The following is a 20,000-nucleotide window of genomic DNA, read 5'->3' on the forward strand; positions in this document are numbered from 1 at the left end:
GTGTCCTGTATATATAGTGGATGAAGGGGTGTCCACATACTGCTATATATATAGTGGATGAAGGGGTGTCCTGTATATATAGTGGATGAAGGGGTGTCCTGTATATATAGTGGATGAAGGGGTGTCCTGTATATATAGTGGATGAAGGAGTGTCCTGTATATATAGAGGATGAAGGGGTGTCCTCTATATATATAGTGTATGAAGGGGTGTCCTGTATATATAGTGGATGAAGGGGTGTCCTGTATATATAGTGGATGAAGGGGTGTCCTCTATATATAGTGGATGAAGGGGTGTCCTGTATATATAGTGTATGAAGGGGTGTCCTCTATATATAGTGTATTAAGGGGTGTCCACATTCTGCTGTATATATAGAGTATGAAGGGGTGTCCTGTGTATATAGTGGATGAAGGGGTGTCCTCTATATATAGTGTATGAAGGGGTGTCCTCTATATACAGTGTATGAAGGGGTGTCCTGTATATATAGTGGATGAAGGGGTGTCCTGTGTATATAGTGGATGAAGGGGTGTCCTCTATATATAGTGGATGAAGGGGTGTCCACATTCTGCTGTATATATAGTGTATGAAGGGGTGTCCTGTGTATATAGTGGATGAAGGGGTGTCCTCTATATATAGTGTATGAAGGGGTGTCCTCTATATATAGTGGATGAAGGGGTGTCCTGTGTATATAGTGGATGAAGGGGTGTCCTCTATATATAGTGGATGAAGGGGTGTCCACATTCTGCTGTATATATAGAGTATGAAGGGGTGTCCTGTGTATATAGTGGATGAAGGGGTGTCCTCTATATATAGTGTATGAAGGGGTGTCCTCTATATACAGTGTATGAAGGGGTGTCCTGTATATATAGTGAATGAAGGGGTGTCCTCTATATATAGTGAATGAAGGGGTGTCCTCTATATATAGTGTATGAAGGGGTGTCCTCTATATATAGTGGATGAAGGGGTGTCCTGTATATATAGAGTATGAAGGGGTGTCCTGTGTATATAGTGGATGAAGGGGTGTCCTCTATATATAGTGTATGAAGGGGTGTCCTCTATATACAGTGTATGAAGGGGTGTCCTGTATATATAGTGAATGAAGGGGTGTCCTCTATATATAGTGAATGAAGGGGTGTCCTCTATATATAGTGTATGAAGGGGTGTCCTCTATATATAGTGGATGAAGGGGTGTCCTGTATATACAGTGTATGAAGGGGTGTCCTGTATATATAGTGAATGAAGGGGTGTCCTCTATATATAGTGAATGAAGGGGTGTCCTCTATATATAGTGTATGAAGGGGTGTCCTCTATATATAGTGGATGAAGGGGTGTCCTGTATATATAGTGGATGAAGGGGTGTCCTGTATATATAGTGTATGAAGGGGTGTCCTGTATATATAGTGGATGAAGGGGTGTCCTCTATATATAGAGTATGAAGGGGTGTCCTGTATATATAGTGTATGAAGGGGTGTCCTGTGTATATAGTGTATGAAGGGGTGTCCACATTCTGCTGTATATATAGTGTATGAAGGGGTGTCCACATACTGCTGTATATATAGAGTATGAAGGGGTGTCCTGTGTATATAGTGTATGAAGGGGTGTCCTGTATATATAGTGTATGAAGGGGTGTCCTGTGTATATAGTGTATGAAGGGGTGTCCTGTATATATAGTGAATGAAGGGGTGTCCTGTATATATAGTGGATGAAGGGGTGTCCTGTATATATAGTGTATGAAGGGGTGTCCTGTGTATATAGTGTATGAAGGGGTGTCCTCTATATATAGTGTATGAAGGGGTGTCCTGTATATATAGTGGATGAAGGGGTGTCCTGTGTATATAGTGTATGAAGGGGTGTCCTGTATATATAGAGTATGAAGGGGTGTCCTGTGTATATAGTGGATGAAGGGGTGTCCTGTATATATAGTGTATGAAGGGGTGTCCTGTGTATATAGTGTATGAAGGGGTGTCCTGTATATATAGTGGATGAAGGGGTGTCCTGTATATATAGTGGATGAAGGGGTGTCCTCTATATATAGTGTATGAAGGGGTGTCCTGTATATATAGTGTATGAAGGGGTGTCCTCTATATATAGTGTATGAAGGGGTGTCCTGTATATATAGTGGATGAAGGGGTGTCCTGTGTATATAGTGTATGAAGGGGTGTCCTGTATATATAGAGTATGAAGGGGTGTCCTGTGTATATAGTGGATGAAGGGGTGTCCTGTATATATAGTGTATGAAGGGGTGTCCTGTATATATAGTGTATTAAGGGGTGTCCTGTATATATAGTGGATGAAGGGGTGTCCTGTGTATATAGTGTATGAAGGGGTGTCCTGTATATATAGTGTATGAAGGGGTGTCCTGTATATATAGTGTATGAAGGGGTGTCCTGTATATATAGTGTATGAAGGGGTGTCCTGTGTATATAGTGTATGAAGGGGTGTCCTGTGTATATAGTGTATGAAGGGGTGTCCTGTATATATAGTGTATGAAGGGGTGTCCTGTGTATATAGTGTATGAAGGGGTGTCCTGTATATATAGAGTATGAAGGGGTGTCCTGTGTATATAGTGTATGAAGGGGTGTCCTGTATATATAGTGTATGAAGGGGTGTCCTGTGTATATAGTGTATGAAGGGGTGTCCTGTATATATAGTGGATGAAGGGGTGTCCTGTATATATAGTGTATGAAGGGGTGTCCACATTCTGCTGTGTTCATCTGTCATTATATCCTTTTCCCAAGCTACTTTCCTAATGATATTTTTACCACAAAATGCTGGTGATGTTGTGTGATGTCATTTCCTGCCTCTTGTTGCTAGGCACCAGAGGTTCTACTCCCTGCTGGACAGGTTCCGAGCCTCCGTTGCCGAGGACACCAGCAGCCCCTCCCCTCCTGTGACATCACACCCCCTGGATGGGGAACCGCCACCTGCCCCTGAACTAGTCAAGGCTGACAAGGTGTGTGTATGTCACAGGAAATGTCACTAACTGTGTGTGTGTGTGTGTGTGTGTGTGTGTATTGTACTAACTGTGTGTGTGTGTCTTGTTCCAGGAGTGGTATGTTGCCTTGGTGATGTCCCAGTGCTGTCTCCGTGGTGACGGGTCGTTCCTGGAGACAACGGAACTCCTGACCAAACTACCTCCTGACGACCTCTCAACCATCATGAGTTGCAAGGTAACACACACACGCACACACACACACACGCTCACACACACTGACCTCTCTCTCTCCACCAGGACTTCAACCTGTCTCTCCTCTGTCCGTGTCTGAGTCTGGGGGTTCAGAGGTTAACCCGGGGTCAGGGGTCGTTGCTATTGGAGACGGCCCTGGCCGTGATGCTGGATCATCTGAGCCGGGTCACACAGCTACTTCCTGTTCCACACCGTTCCTTCCTGCCGCCGGCCAAACCTGACCCGGCCGAACCCTACTGGGACAACTTGGCTATCGTCTATGGTAAGAGTAACTCAAAAGGTTGTTGGTTCGAATCCTGAGCTGCGCTGAAAAATGGGAGGATCTGGCGACTAAAAGCCTTTCTGTTCGTCAGACTGAGTTTTTTAGACCTGGCCAGATTGTTCCATTCTGCCATTTAGCTGGCGAGGTCACGTCAGCCAACTACCAGCACAGGCAGTGTACGCCTCCCCCTGTCAATTATTATGTTGTTCTCTAGGTGGAGCAGGGCTCTACCCGCTCTATGTAGAGCTGTCTCAGTATCTGCTGTGTGTGTATTCTAGGTGGAGCAGGGCTCTACCCGCTTTATGTAGAGCTGTCTCAGTATCTGCTGTGTGTTTATTCTAGGTGAGGCAGGGCTCTACCCGCTCTATGTAGAGCTGTCTCAGTATCTGCTGTGTGTTTATTCTAGGTGATGCAGGGCTCTACCCGCTTTATGTAGAGCTGTCTCAGTATCTGCTGTGTGTTTATTCTAGGTGATGCAGGGCTCTACCCGCTTTATGTAGAGCTGTCTCAGTATCTGCTGTGTGTTTATTCTAGGTGATGCAGGGCTCTACCCGCTTTATGTAGAGCTGTCTCAGTATCTGCTGTGTGTGTATTCTAGGTGGAGCAGGGCTCTACCCGCTTTATGTAGAGCTGTCTCAGTATCTGCTGTGTGTTTATTCTATATGAGGCTGGACTCTACCCGCGGGTGAGGTCTCAGTATCTGCTGTGTGTGTATTCTAGGTGAGGCAGGGCTCTACCCGCTCTATGTAGAGCTGTCTCAGTATCTGCTGTGTGTTTATTCTAGGTGAGGCAGGGCTCTACCCGCTCTATGTAGAGCTGTCTCAGTATCTGCTGTGTGTGTATTCTAGGTGGAGCAGGGCTCTACCCGCTCTATGTAGAGCTGTCTCAGTATCTGCTGTGTGTGTATTCTAGGTGAGGCTGGACTCTACCCGCGGGTGAGGTCTCAGTATCTGCTGTGTGTGTATTCTAGGTGAGGCTGGACTCTACCCGCGGGTGATGTCTCTGTGTAGAGCGCTGTCTCAGTATCTGCTGTGTGTGGGTCAGCTTCCTTCCCCTCTGCAAATCCCTGAAGACAAACAACATCTCATCACCACCTTCACCACCATGGCTACCGAGGTAAGAAGCGTATAATCCCTGACCTCTAACCCTTGACCCTATCCCTGGCCAATTTTTTGTAAAACATGTTATATATTTTAAAAATGTATTTTAGGGAAACGTTTCAATGTATAAACCACTATAACCAGATATAGAGTATGTAGAAGAGATAATGGACCAGATGTAGAGCATGTAGAAGAGATAATGGACCAGATATAGATAATGTAGAAGAGATAATGGACCAGATATATAGTATGTAGAAGAGATAATGGACCAGATATAGAGTATGTAGAAGAGATAATGGACCAGATATAGAGTAGATAATGGACCAGATATAGAGTATGCAGAAGAGATAATGGACCAGATATAGAGTATGTAGAAGAGATAATGGACCAGATATAGAGTAGATAATATACCATATATAGAGTATGCAGAAGAGATAATGGGCCAGATATAGATCATGTAGAAGAGATAATGGACCAGATATAGAGTATGTAGAAGAGATAATGGACCAGATATAGAGTATGCAGAAGAGATAATGGACCAGATATAGAGTATGTAGAGGAGATAATGGACCAGATATAGAGCATGCAGAAGAGATAATGGACCAGATGTAGAGTATGTAGAAGAGATAATGGACCAGATATAGAGTATGTAGAAGAGATAATGGACCAGATATAGAGTATGCAGAAGAGATAATGGACCAGATATAGAGCATGTAGAAGAGATAATGGACCAGATATATAGTAGATAATGGACCAGATATAGAGCATGTAGAAGAGATAATGGACCAGATATAGATCATGTAGAAGAGATAATGGACCAGATATAGAGTATGTAGAATAGATAATGGACCAGCTATAGAGTAGATAATGGACCATATATAGAGCATGTAGAAGAGATAATGGACCATATATAGAGTAGATAATGGACCAGATATAGAGTAGATAATGGACCAGATATAGAGCATGTAGAAGAGATAATGGACCAGATATAGAGAAGATCATGGACCAGATATAGAGTATGCAGAAGAGATAATGGACCATATATAGAGCATGTAGAAGAGATAATGGACCAGATATAGAGTATGTAGAAGAGATAATGGACCAGATATAGAGCATGTAGAAGAGATAATGGACCAGATATAGAGAAGATCATGGACCAGATATAGAGTATGCAGAAGAGATAATGGACCAGATATAGAGCATGTAGAAGAGATAATGGACCAGATATAGAGTATGTAGAAGAGATAATGGACCAGATATAGAGTATGTAGAAGAGATAATGGACCAGATGTAGAATATGTGGAAGAGATAATGGACCAGATATAGAGCATGTAGAAGAGATAATGGACCAGATATAGAGTATGTAGAAGAGATAATGGACTTTATGTATTTGGTAATAATATTATCTTTGAGAAATAAAAATCACCTAAATTAAAGTTGAGAACTGAAAGTCCCCCCCAAAACGGTGAATTTTGCGTTCTGGATTTAACTGTTATGTTTGAGCTGAAAGACACAGCATCAGCCATGACAACATGCACATCATCCATGACAACATGCACATCAGCCATGACATCAGTCATGACAGCATGCACATCAGATATGACAACATGCACATCAGCCATGACAGCATGCACATCGGCCATAACAACATGCACATTGACCATGACAACATGCACATCAGCCATGACAACATGCACATCGGCCATGACAACATGCACATCGGTCATGACAACATGCACATCAGCAACATGCACATCAGCCATGACAACATGCACATCGGTCATGACAACATGCACATCGGCCATGACAACATGCACATCGGCCATGACAACATGCACATCGGCCATGACAACATGCACATCGGCCATGACAACATGCACATCGGCCATGACAACATGCACATCGGCCATGACAACATGCACATCAGCCATGACAACATGCACATCAGCAACATGCACATCAGCCATGACAACATGCACATCAGCCATGACAACATGCACATCAGCCATGACAACATGCACAGCAGCCATGACAAGATGCACAGCAGCCATGACAACATGCGCATCAGCCATGACAACATGCACGTCAGCCATGACAACATGCACATCAGTCATGACAGCATGCCCATCAGCCATGACAACATGCACATCAGCCATGACAACATGCACATCAGCCAGCCATGACAGCATGCCCATCAGCCATGACAACATGCACATCGGCCATGACAGCATGCCCATCAGCCATGACAACATGCACATCGGCCATGATAGCATGCCCATCAGCCATGACAACATGCACATCATCGACCAAAAGTAGCTTTTAAAACGCCACCATTTTCTCTCATCTCCATGGAGACGTTTCTAGAATTGCAGGAAATTCGCTTAAAACTTTGAACATTTCTCTACACCGCCAAGATGAGGGCGGGGCCTCTCGCCCACCACCTAAGCCCCGTTTTCATCCAGAATAAACCCTGCTTCATGGTGTCTCTCTCTCTCTCTAGTTGGTGGTCTGGCGTGTTCTCCAGGACAGTGTTCCTCTGAGTGTTGACCTGCAGGGGGCTCTGTCCTGTCTGTGTCTGGCCCTGCAACAACCCTGTGTCTGGAACACACTGTCTACAGCCCCGTACAAAACACACACCTGTTCTATCATACACTGTCTACGACTCCTCATCACTGCAGGTTAGTGTGTGAAGGAGAGAGGGAATAAACCTGGCCACAATTAGTGGATTTGCATGTGGTGTGACCGTGACTAAACCTCAATTATAAACTGGATGGTTTGAGCCCTGAATGTTGATTGGCTGACAGCTGTGGTATATCACAGGTATGATAAAACATGTGTTTTTACTGCTCTAATTACGTTGGTAACCAGTTTATTATAGCAATAAGACACCTCAGGGGGTTAGTAGGACAGTATCTTGCCAGTATACCACAGTTAACGGCTGTATCCAGGCACTCCGTGTTGTGTGGTGCTTAAGAACAGCCCTTAGCCGTGGTATATTGGCCATATACCACACCCCCTCTGGCCTTATTGCCTAAATGACTTCTAGGTTTTTCCTCTACTGCCAATGGTTTATTACACATCCAAATAAAGTGTTAAACTCTCTCTCCTCTACCTCTACCTTTACCTCTCTCTCCTCTACCTCTACCTCTACCTCTACCTCTCTCTCCTCTACCTCTACCTCTACCTCTCTCCTCTACCTCTACCTCTCTCTTCTACCTCTACCTTTACCTCTCTCCTCTACCTCTACCTTTACCTCTCTCTCCTCTACCTCTACCTTTACCTCTCTCCTCTACCTCTCTCCTCTACCTTTACCTCTCTCTCCTCTACCTCTACCTTTACCTCTACCTTTACCTCTCTCCTCTACCTCTCTCCTCTACCTTTACCTCTCTCTCCTCTACCTCTACCTTTACCTCTCTCTCCTCTACCTCTACCTTTACCTCTCTCCTCTACCTCTACCTTTACCTCTCTCCTCTACCTCTCTCCTCTACCTCTACATTTACCTCTCTCTCATCTACCTCTACCTTTACCTCTCTCCTCTACCTCTCTCCTCTACCTCTCTCCTCTACCTTTACCTCTCTCTCCTCTACCTCTACCTTTACCTCTCTCTCCTCTACCTCTACCTTTACCTCTCTCCTCTACCTCTCTCCTCTACCTCTCTCCTCTACCTTTACCTCTCTCCTCTACCTCTCTCCTCTACCTTTACCTCTCTCCTCTACCTCTCTCCTCTACCTTTACCTCTCTCCTCTACCTCTCTCCTCTACCTTTACCTCTCTCTCCTCTACCTTTACCTCTCTCTCCTCTACCTCTCTCCTCCCTCTCTCTCTCTTCTCCCTTTCTCTCTCCTCTACCTCTCCCTCTCCTCTACCTCTCCCTCTCCTCTACCTCTCTCTCTCTCCTCTACCTCTCTCCTCTCTCTCTCTCCTCTCTCTCCTCTCCTTTCCCCCTCTCTCTCTCTCTCCTCCCTCTCTCTCCTCTACCTACTCTCCTCTCCTTTCCCTCTCTCTCTCTCTCCTCCCGCTCTCTCTCCTCTACCGCTGCCTCCCTTTGCCTCTCTCTCTCCTCTCCCTCCCTTTCCCTCTCTCTTTCCTCTCTTTTACCTCTCTCTCTTTCTCTCCTTTCCCTCCCTTTCTCTCTCCCTCTCTCTCTCCTCTCCTTCCCTCTCTCTCTATCTCTCCTCTCCTCTCTTCTCCTCTCCCTCTCTCCCCTCTCATTTCCCTATCTTCTCTCTCCTCTCCTCTCCTCTCCTCTCCTCTCCTCTCCTCTCCTCTCCTCTCCTCTCCTCTCCTCTCCTCTCCTCTCCTCTCCTCTCCTCTCCTCTCCTCTCCTCTCCTCTCCTCTCCTCCTCTCCTCTCCTCTCTAGTGGCAGTAGGTCCAGGTGACCATCTGTTACATCCAGGGAGGAAGAGAACCACCGGGTCAGATGGTGATTCAGACCAGGTCCACTCTCCAAACACTGACAGTAAGTGATATGGTTGTTGTTGTGTTTCCATTATCATTTTAGTCCGTCACTCTCAGTGAGTTAGATCATGCTTCATCATTGTCAAATCTTCTGACTAGTGGCTACTAATACAGTCTGTTAGCTTGCTATGTTTTAATGTGCATTAGATGTGTTAAGTGTTATCTCTCTCTAATGTGGTATCTCTAATGTGTTATCTCTAATGTGTTATCTCTAATGTGTTATCTATAATGTGTTATCTCTGTGTTATCTCTGTTATCTCTGTGTTATCTCTTATCTCTGTGTTATCTCTAATGTGGTATCTCTGTGTTATCTCTGTTATCTCTAATGTGGTATCTCTGTGTTATCTCTGTGTTATCTCTAATGTGGTATCTCTGTGTTATCTATAATGTGTTATCTATAATGTGTTATCTATAATGTGTTATCTATAATGTGTTATCTATAATGTGTTATTTATAATGTGTTATCTATAATGTGTTATCTATGTGTTATCTATAATGTGTTATCTCTGTGTTATCTCTAATGTGTTATCCGTGTGTTATTCATTTGTTATCTCTGTTATCTCTGTGTTATCTATAATGTGTTATCTATAATGTGTTATACATAATGCGTTATCTCTAATGTGGTATCTCTGTGTTATCTCCAATGTGTTATATCTGTGTTATCTCTGTGGTATCTCTGTGTTATCTCTAATGTGTTATCTCTAATGTGTTATCTCTGTGTTATCCCTAATGTGTTATCTCTGTGCTATCTCTGTGCTATCTATAATGTGTTATCTATAATGTGTTATCTCTAATGTGTTATATTTAATGTGTTATATTTAATGTGTTATCTCGAATGTGTGTGTTCCAGACGTGTGTGAGCGACGGTCGTGTGAGATCATGGCTGAGCTGGTGGAAGGTCTCCAGAGCGTTCTGTCTCTGGGTCACCATAGAAACAGCGGAATCCCAGCCTTCCTCACACCGATGCTCCGAAACATCATCATCAGTCTGTCCAGACTACCGCTGGTCAACAGCTACACTAGAGTCCCCCCCCTGGTCAGTCACTGGTCAACAGCTACACTAGAGTCCCCCCCCTGGTCAGTCACTGGTCAACAGCTACACTAGAGTCCCCCCCCTGGTCAGTCACTGGTCAACAGCTACACTAGAGTACCCCCCCTGGTCAGTCACTGGTCAACATCTACACTAGAGTACCCCCCCCGGTCAGTCACTGGTCAACATCTACACTAGAGTCCCCCCCCCCCCCCCCCTGGTCAGTCACTGGTCAACAGCTACACTAGAGTCCCCCCCCTGGTCAGTCACTGGTCAACAGCTACACTAGAGTACCCCCCCTGGTCAGTCACTGGTCAACAGCTACACTAGAGTACCCCCCCTGGTCAGTCACTGGTCAACAGCTACACTAGAGTCCCCCCCCTGGTCAGTCACTGGTCAACAGCTACACTAGAGTCCCCCCCCCTGGTCAGTCACTGGTCAACAGCTACACTAGAGCCCCCCCCCCCCCCCCCCCCCCCCCGGTCAGTCACTGGTCAACAGCTACACTAGAGTACCCCCCCCCCCCCCCCCCCCCCCTGGTCAGTCACTGGTCAACAGCTACACTAGAGTCCCCCAACGGTCAGTCACTGGTCAACAGCTACACTAGAGTACCCCCCCCCCTGGTCAGTCACTGGTCAACAGCTACACTAGAGCCCCCCCCCCCCGGTCAGTCACTGGTCAACAGCTACACTAGAGTCCCCCCCCTGGTCAGTCACTGGTCAACAGCTACACTAGAGTACCCCCCCTGGTCAGTCACTGGTCAACAGCTACACTAGAGCCCCCCCCCCCCCCCCCGGTCAGTCACTGGTCAACAGCTACACTAGAGCCCCCCCCCCTGGTCAGTCACTGGTCAACAGCTACACTAGAGCCCCCCCCCCCGGTCAGTCACTGGTCAACAGCTACACTAGAGTCCCCCCCCCCCCCCCCCGGTCAGTCACTGGTCAACAGCTACACTAGAGTCCCCCCCTGGTCAGTCACTGGTTAACAGCTACACTAGAGTCCCTCCCTGGTCAGTCACTGGTCAACAGCTACACTAGAGCCCCCCCCCCCCCCCCCCTGGTCAGTCACTGATCAGTCACTGGTCAACAGCTACACTAGAGTCCGTCCGTCCCCCCCCCCCCCCGGTCTGGTCCCCTGTAACGTGTCTGTGTGTAATCTCTAGGTGTGGAAGCTGGGCTGGTCCCCTGTAACGTGTCTGTGTGTAACCTCTCTAGGTGTGGAAGCTGGGCTGGTCCCCTGTAACGTGTCTGTGTGTAATCTCTAGGTGTGGAAGCTGGGCTGGTCCCCTGTAACGTGTCTGTGTGTAACCTCTCTAGGTGTGGAAGCTGGGCTGGTCCCCTGTAACGTGTCTGTGTGTAATCTCTAGGTGTGGAAGCTGGGCTGGTCCCCTGTAACGTGTCTGTGTGTAACCTCTCTAGGTGTGGAAGCTGGGCTGGTCCCCTGTAACGTGTCTGTGTGTAATCTCTAGGTGTGGAAGCTGGGCTGGTCCCCTGTAACGTGTCTGTGTGTAACCTCTAGGTGTGGAAGCTGGGCTGGTCCCCTGTAACGTGTCTGTGTGTAACCTCTAGGTGTGGAAGCTGGCCTGGTCCCCTGTAACGTGTCTGTGTGTAACCTCTAGGTGTGGAAGCTGGGCTGGTCCCCTGTAACGTGTCTGTGTGTAACCTCTCTAGGTGTGGAAGCTGGGCTGGTCCCCTGTAACGTGTCTGTGTGTAATCTCTAGGTGTGGAAGCTGGGCTGGTCCCCTGTAACGTGTCTGTGTGTAACCTCTAGGTGTGGAAGCTGGCCTGGTCCCCTGTAACGTGTCTGTGTGTAACCTCTAGGTGTGGAAGCTGGGCTGGTCCCCTGTAACGTGTCTGTGTGTAACCTCTAGGTGTGGAAGCTGGCCTGGTCCCCTGTAACGTGTCTGTGTGTAACCTCTAGGTGTGGAAGCTGGGCTGGTCCCCTGTAACGTGTCTGTGTGTAACCTCTCTAGGTGTGGAAACTGGGCTGGTCCCCTGTAACTTGTCTGTGTGTAACCTCTAGGTGTGGAAGCTGGGCTGGTCCCCTGTAACGTGTCTGTGTGTAACCTCTAGGTGTGGAAGCTGGGCTGGTCCCCTGTAAGGTGTCTGTGTGTAACCTCTCTAGGTGTGGAAGCTGGGCTGGTCCCCTGTAACGTGTCTGTGTGTAACCTCTCTAGGTGTGGAAGCTGGGCTGGTCCCCTGTAACGTGTCTGTGTGTAACCTCTAGGTGTGGAAGCTGGGCTGGTCCCCTGTAACGTGTCTGTGTGTAACCTCTCTAGGTGTGGAAGCTGGGCTGGTCCCCTGTAACGTGTCTGTGTGTAACCTCTAGGTGTGGAAGCTGGGCTGGTCCCCTGTAACGTGTCTGTGTGTAACCTCTAGGTGTGGAAGCTGGCCTGGTCCCCTGTAACGTGTCTGTGTGTAACCTCTCTAGGTGTGGAAGCTGGGCTGGTCCCCTGTAACGTGTCTGTGTGTAACCTCTCTAGGTGTGGAAGCTGGGCTGGTCCCCTGTAACGTGTCTGTGTGTAACCTCTAGGTGTGGAAGCTGGGCTGGTCCCCTGTAACGTGTCTGTGTGTAACCTCTAGGTGTGGAAGCTGGGCTGGTCCCCTGTAACGTGTCTGTGTGTCACCTCTGTAGGTGTGGAAGCTGGGCTGGTCCCCTGTAACGTGTCTGTGTGTCACCTCTGTAGGTGTGGAAGCTGGGCTGGTCCCCTGTAACGTGTCTGTGTGTAACCTCTCTAGGTGTGGAAGCTGGGCTGGTCCCCTGTAACGTGTCTGTGTGTCACCTCTGTAGGTGTGGAAGCTGGGCTGGTCCCCTGTAACGTGTCTGTGTGTAACCTCTAGGTGTGGAAGCTGGGCTGGTCCCCTGTAACGTGTCTGTGTGTAACCTCTCTAGGTGTGGAAGCTGGGCTGGTCCCCTGTAACGTGTCTGTGTGTCACCTCTAGGTGTGGAAGCTGGGCTGGTCCCCTGTAACGTGTCTGTGTGTCACCTCTGTAGGTGTGGAAGCTGGGCTGGTCCCCTGTAACGTGTCTGTGTGTAACCTCTCTAGGTGTGGAAGCTGGGCTGGTCCCCTGTAACGTGTCTGTGTGTAACCTCTAGGTGTGGAAGCTGGGCTGGTCCCCTGTAACGTGTCTGTGTGTCACCTCTGTAGGTGTGGAAGCTGGGCTGGTCCCCTGTAACGTGTCTGTGTGTCACCTCTAGGTGTGGAAGCAGGGCTGGTCCCCTGTAACGTGTCTGTGTGTAACCTCTCTAGGTGTGGAAGCTGGGCTGGTCCCCTGTAACGTGTCTGTGTGTCACCTCTAGGTGTGGAAGCTGGGCTGGTCCCCTGTAACGTGTCTGTGTGTCACCTCTGTAGGTGTGGAAGCTGGGCTGGTCCCCTGTAACGTGTCTGTGTGTAACCTCTAGGTGTGGAAGCTGGGCTGGTCCCCTGTAACGTGTCTGTGTGTCACCTCTAGGTGTGGAAGCTGGGCTGGTCCCCTGTAACATGTCTGTGTGTCACCTCTGTAGGTGTGGAAGCTGGGCTGGTCCCCTGTAACGTGTCTGTGTGTAACCTCTAGGTGTGGAAGCTGGGCTGGTCCCCTGTAACGTGTCTGTGTGTAACCTCTCTAGGTGTGGAAGCTGGGCTGGTCCCCTGTAACGTGTCTGTGTGTAACCTCTAGGTGTGGAAGCTGGGCTGGTCCCCTGTAACGTGTCTGTGTGTAACCTCTAGGTGTGGAAGCTGGGCTGGTCCCCTCGGCCAGGGGGAGAGTTCGGTACCACCCTTCCTGAGATCCCTGTAGAGTTCCTGCAGGAGAAGGACGTGTTCAGGGAGTTCCTCTATCGCATCAACACACTGGGTGAGAGGTCCAGGTGGTTATAACCTGCTATGTCATTGTTATAGAGGTCTATTCCACATCTACAGTCGACTGTTAGACTGATCCTTTAGGTGTTTCTAACCTGTAGTCTGAACATGTGTGGTATTCAGGCTGGAGCAGTAGGACCCAGTTTGAAGAGACCTGGGCCACACTGCTGGGAGTTCTGGTCACTCAACCCATCTCTATGGACCAGGAGGAGGAGAGGGAACAGGAGGTGCATACACACACACGCAGCATACCACACACACACCACACCACACACACACACACACACACCTCTCTGTCTCTCTCTGTCTGTCTCTCTTTGTCTCTCTCTCTATCTCTTTGTCTCTCTCTCTCTTTGTCTCTCTCTCTCTGTCTCTCTCTGCCTCTCTCTCTCTCTCTCTCTCTCTCTCTCTCTCTCTCTCAATTCAATTCAAGGGGTTTTATTGACATGGGAAACATATGTTAACATCGGCAAAATAGTCGCTTACCTTTGATGATCTTCGGATGTTTGCACTCACGAGACTCCCAGTGACACCATTTGGTTGGCGCGTTTTGTTCAGAAATCCACAGGCTCGTGCAGGTCACGACGGGTCAGACAAAAAATTCCAAATAGTATCCGTTAAGTTCGTAGAAACATGTCAAACGTTTTTTTATAATCAATCCTCAGGTTGTTTTTATAATAAATAATCAATAATATTTCAGCGGGACTTTTCAATACGAGAGAGAAAGAAAAGGTCTACACTAGAGTTCCCTCCCCCCTCCCCTGGCGTGCGCGCAAATCTGAGGACATCTGGCTATCCACTGGCACGATGTGATCATTCTCGCTCATTTTTTCAGAATAAAAGGCTGAAACTATGTCTAAAGACTGTTGACACCTTGTGGAAGCCACAGGGAAAGGAATCTGGTTGATATCCCTTTAAATGGGGGATAGGCTTGCAATGGAAAAAGAGTAGTTTCAGAAAAATAGCTCTTCCTGGATGGATTTTCCTCAGGGGTTTGCCTGCAATATCAGTTCTGTTATACTCACAGACAATATTTTGACAGTTTTGGAAATTTTAGTGTTTTCTATCCTAATCTGCCAATTATATGCATATTCTAGCTTCTGGGCCTGAGAAATAGGCCATTTACTTTGGGCATGTTTTTCATCCAAACATCAAAATACTGCCCCCTAGCCTAAAGAGGTTTTGTTGGATTTACAATGGTTTTTGTCCCTCTGTCGCTCATTTTTTCTCTGTCTCTCTCTCTCTCTGTCTCTCTCTCTGTCTCTGTCTCTCTCTCTGTCTCTGTCTCTCTCTCTCTCTCTCTCTCTCTCTCTCTCTCTCTCTCTCTCTCTCTCTATGTCTCTCTATGTCTCTCTCTGTCTCTCTGTCTCTCTGTCTCTCTGTCTCTCTCTCTCTCTGTCTCTCTCTCTCTCTCTCTCTCTCTCTCTCTCTGTCTCTCTCTGTCTCTCTGTCTCTCTCTCTCTCTCTCTCTGTCTCTCTGTCTCTGTGTGTGTTGAACAGGAGGACTTGGAGCGTACCCAGTTGAATGTGTTAGCGGTCCAGGCCATCACGTCTCTTGTTCTGAGTTCCATGATTCTCCCTACTGCCGGAAACCCTACTGTCTCCTGTCTGGAACAACAGCCGAGAAACAAGACCCTTAAAGTCCTGGACACACGGTACACACACACACTGGTCTCTGGGTTCTGGACTCTGGGTTCTGGGTTCTGGACTCTGGACTCTGGGTTCTGGACTCTGGGTTCTGGGCTCTGGGTTCTGGGCTCTGTCTGTAAATCTGACCCAATTATCAGGCTACCCCATTATACACACCCACACCAAGCAACAAAAGCCTAAAATACCACAGACTTCAGATTGTGTCACTTTGTAGAATGGCTTTTCCTCTCATACTATATTCATACTGACAGGAGGACTAGTTATTCCTGACATTGCGGTGGTCTGGTCTTCCCTTCAGGTTTGGCAGGAAGTTGTCAGTGATCAGAGGAGCCGTGGAGAGAGAGATCCAGGCCATGGTGTCGAAGAGAGACAACGTACACACACACCACCCCTACCACACCTGGGACCCTGTCCCCTCCCTGTCTGCTGTCTCACCAGGTAACACACCTGGGACCCTGTCCCCTCCCTGTCTGCTGTCTCACCAGGTAACACACCTGGGACCCTGTCCCCTCCCTGTCTGCTGTCTCACCAGGTAACACACCTGGTACCCTGTCCCGTCCCTGTCTCACCAGGTAACACACCTGGTACCCTGCCCCCTCCTTGGCTGCTGTCTCACCAGGTAACATACCTGGTACCCTGTCCCCTCCCTGTCTGCTGTCTGACCAGGTAACACACCTGGGACCCTGTCCCCTCCCTGTCTCACCAGGTAACACACCTGGTACCCTGTCCCCTCCCTGTCTCACCAGGTAACACACCTGGTCCCCTGCCCCCTCCTTGGCTGCTGTCTCACCAGGTAACACACCTGGTCCCCTGCCCCCTCCTTGGCTGCTGTCTCACCAGGTAACATACCTGGTACCCTGTCCCCTCCCTGTCTGCTGTCTGACCAGGTAACACACCTGGGACCCTGTCCCCTCCCTGTCTGCTGTCTCACCAGGTAACACACCTGGTACCCTGTCCCGTCCCTGTCTCACCAGGTAACACACCTGGTACCCTGTCCCCTCCCTGTCTCACCAGGTGACACACCTGGTCCCCTGCCCCCTCCTTGGCTGCTGTCTCACCAGGTAACACACCTGGTACCCTGTCCCCTCCCTGTCTGCTGTCTCACCAGGTAACACACCTGGGACCCTGTCCCCTCCCTGTCTGCTGTCTCACCAGGTAACACACCTGGTACCCTGTCCCCTCCGTGTCTGCTGTCTCACCAGGTAACACACCCGGTCCCCTCCCTGTCTCACCAGGTAACACACCCGGTCCCCTCCCTGTCTCACCAGGTAGACCTAGGTGTTTCTAGTAGTGTCATCCAGGGGTCAGATCCATTCAGCTGTGCAGGGTTCAGAGGTCCTCATGGGTCCTGGTAATTGATGAACAGTGTGTTTCTCTGTGTGTCTCAGCAGGTACACTGATCAGCCATGAGAAACTCCTGCTGCAGATCAACACAGAGAGAGAGATGGGGAACATGGACTACAAACTGGGACAGGTAGGATGGAGGGAGAGAGAGATGGGGAACATGGACTACAAACTGGGACAGGTAGGATGGAGGGATGGAAGGAGAGAGAGATGGGGAACATGGACTACAAACTGGGACAGGTAGGATGGAGGGATGGAAGGAGAGAGAGATGGGGAACATGGACTACAAACTGGGACAGGTAGGATGGAGGGAGAGAGAGATGGGGAACATGGACTACAAACTGGGACAGGTAGGATGGAGGGATGGAAGGAGAGAGAGATGGACTACAAACTGGGACAGGTAGGATGGAGGGAGAGAGAGATGGGGAACATCGACTACAAACTGGGACAGGTAGGATGGAGGGATGGAAGGAGAGAGAGATGGGGAACATGGACTACAAACTGGGACAGTTAGGATGGAGGGATGGAGGGAGAGAGAGATGGGGAACATGGACTAGAAACTGGGACAGGTAGGATGGAGGGATGGAAGGAGAGAGAGATGGGGAACATGGACTACAAACTGGGACAGGTAGGATGGAGGGATGGAAGGAGAGAGAGATGGGGAACATGGAATACAAACTGGGACAGTTAGGATGGAGGGATGGAAGGAGAGAGAGATGGGGAACATGGACTACAAACTGGGACAGTTAGGATGGAGGGATGGAAGGAGAGAGAGATGGGGAACATGGACTACAAACTGGGACAGTTAGGATGGAGGGATGGAAGGAGAGAGAGATGGGGAACATGGACTACAAACTGGGACAGTTAGGATGGAGGGATGGAAGGAGAGAGAGATGGGGAACATGGACTACAAACTGGGACAGGTAGGATGGAGGGATGGAAGGAGAGAGAGATGGGGAACATGGACTACAAACTGGGACAGGTAGGATGGAGGGATGGAAGGAGAGAGAGATGGACTACAAACTGGGACAGTTAGGATGGAGGGATGGAAGGAGAGAGAGATGGGAAACATGGACTACAAACTGGGACAGGTAGGATGGAGGGATGGAAGGAGAGAGAGATGGGGAACATGGACTACAAACTGGGACAGGTAGGATGGAGGGATGGAAGGAGAAAGAGATGGGGAACATGGACTACAAACTGGGACAGGTAGGATGGAAGGAGAGAGAGATGGACTACAAACTGGGACAGTTAGGATGGAGGGATGGAAGGAGAGAGAGATGGGAAACATGGACTACAAACTGGGACAGGTAGGATGGAGGGATGGAAGGAGAGAGAGATGGGGAACATGGACTAGAAACTGGGACAGGTAGGATGGAGGGATGGAAGGAGAGAGAGATGGGGAACATGGACTACAAACTGGGACAGGTAGGATGGAGGGATGGAAGGAGAGAGAGATGGGGAACATGGACAGGTAGGATGGAGGAATGGAAGGAGAGAGGGGGCGGAGGAAAGGGAAGACAGAACAAATGGCATAGTTGTGTCCTTCCCTTGCAGATATGTTCAGTCTCTCTCTCTCTAATTCCTCTCCTTTATTGTCTCTCTCTAATTCCTCTCCTTTATTGTCTCTCTCTCTCTAATTCCTCTCCTTTATTGTCTCTCTCTCTCTCTCTAATTCCTCTCCTTTATTGTCTCTCTCTCTCTCTCTCTCTCTCTCTCTAATTCCTCTCCTTTATTGTCTCTCTCTCTCCATCAGGTGTCCATCCATTCTGTGTGGCTGGGGAACAACATTACCCCTCTGAGAGAGGAAGAGTGGGGTGAGGATGAGGAAGATGAGACTGATACTCCGGCCCCCGCCTCTCTTCCTACCTCTCCTATCAACTCCAGGTAAGACAGACACACACACACACACACACACACACACACCTCTAACCTCCTCTCTTCCATCCTCTCCTATCAACTCCAGGTAAGACACACACACACACACACACACACCTCTCTCTTAAATCCTCTTGTAACTGCCCATCCTGGATCCGGGAGAATTGTCATCACCTACACTAATTAGCATAACGCAACGGTCAAATAATCTTACTAGAAAATATTCCTATTCATGAAATCACAAGTGAAATATATTGAAACACAGCTTAGCCTTTTATTTATCACCCTGTCGTCTCAGATTTATGCTTTACAGCCAAATCAAGACAAGCGTTTGTGTAAGTTTATCGATAGCCTAGCATAGCATTATGTCCAGCTAGCAGCAGGAAACTTGGTCACGAAAATCAGAAAAGCAATCAAATTAATTGTTTACCTTTTGATGAGCTTCGGATGTTTTCCCTCACGAGACTCCCAGTTAGACAGCAAATGTTCCTTTTGTTCCATAAAGATTATTTTTATACCCAAAATACCTCAGTTTGTTGGTCACGTTATGTTGAGAAATCCACCGGAAATAGCGGTCACGACAAAAAAAATCCGAATTATGTCCATAATATCGACAGAAACATGTCAGACGCTTTTTATAATCAACCCTCAAGGTGTTTTTCAAATATCTATTTGATAATATATCAACCCGGGACAATTGGCTTTTCAGTAGGAGCGAGAGGAAAAATGACTACCTCTGTCTTTTACGCAAGAATCACTCTGAAGAGCCCTGAGCTGGCCACTTACGCAATGTAGTCGTTTACGCTTATTCTTCAACATAAAGGCGTGAAACTACGTCAAAATGCTGTAGACACCTTAGGGTATACGTAGAAAAAGGAATGTGGTTGATATCCCTTTCAATGGCCAATAGGGGTGCATAGGATCACAACGGTTTCAAGACATGAGTCACTTCCTGATTGGATTTTCCTCAGGTTTTCGCCTGCAATATCAGTTCTGTTATACTCACAGACAATATTTTTACAGTTTTGGAAACTTTAGAGTGTTTTCTATCCTAATCTGCCAATTATATGCATATTCTAGTTTCTGGGCCTGAGAAAATATGCTGTTTACTTTGGGAACGTTATTTTTCCAAAAATGAAAATAGTGCCCCATAGCACTATAAAGCAGGATACAGGTGTAGACATCCACTCATGTTTTCTCTCTCTCTCTCTCTCTCTCTCTCTCTCTCTCTCCATCTCTCTCTCTCTCCATCTCTC

The 20,000-nt window shown here is 48.1% G+C and overlaps 1 protein-coding gene across 10 annotated transcripts in view; it reads left to right on the forward strand.

Annotated features, from left to right (window-relative positions):
* LOC110511504 (huntingtin) overlaps window positions 1-20,000 on the forward strand; it is a 131,155-nt gene that overhangs the window by 97,301 nt on the left and 13,854 nt on the right. For 5 of the 10 annotated variants that reach the window (XM_036934117.1, XM_036934120.1, XM_036934122.1 and 2 more), the window contains 13 exons: window positions 2,813-2,951; window positions 3,046-3,168; window positions 3,231-3,447; window positions 4,418-4,563; window positions 7,048-7,225; window positions 8,908-9,006; window positions 9,856-10,040; window positions 13,741-13,867; window positions 13,996-14,099; window positions 15,373-15,527; window positions 15,821-15,960; window positions 16,911-16,996; window positions 18,623-18,753. In XM_036934117.1, the coding sequence (XP_036790012.1) occupies window positions 2,813-2,951; window positions 3,046-3,168; window positions 3,231-3,447; window positions 4,418-4,563; window positions 7,048-7,225; window positions 8,908-9,006; window positions 9,856-10,040; window positions 13,741-13,867; window positions 13,996-14,099; window positions 15,373-15,527; window positions 15,821-15,960; window positions 16,911-16,996; window positions 18,623-18,753 (1,830 nt within the window). The remainder of the gene's footprint in view (window positions 1-2,812; window positions 2,952-3,045; window positions 3,169-3,230; window positions 3,448-4,417; window positions 4,564-7,047; window positions 7,226-8,907; window positions 9,007-9,855; window positions 10,041-13,740; window positions 13,868-13,995; window positions 14,100-15,372; window positions 15,528-15,820; window positions 15,961-16,910; window positions 16,997-18,622; window positions 18,754-20,000) is intronic. The other 5 variants (XM_036934125.1, XM_036934126.1, XM_036934118.1 and 2 more) reach the window with 1 other exon arrangement.

The sequence above is a fragment of the Oncorhynchus mykiss genome, chromosome 10 (genome assembly GCF_013265735.2).
Source record: "Oncorhynchus mykiss isolate Arlee chromosome 10, USDA_OmykA_1.1, whole genome shotgun sequence".
Lineage (NCBI taxonomy): Eukaryota > Metazoa > Chordata > Actinopteri > Salmoniformes > Salmonidae > Oncorhynchus > Oncorhynchus mykiss.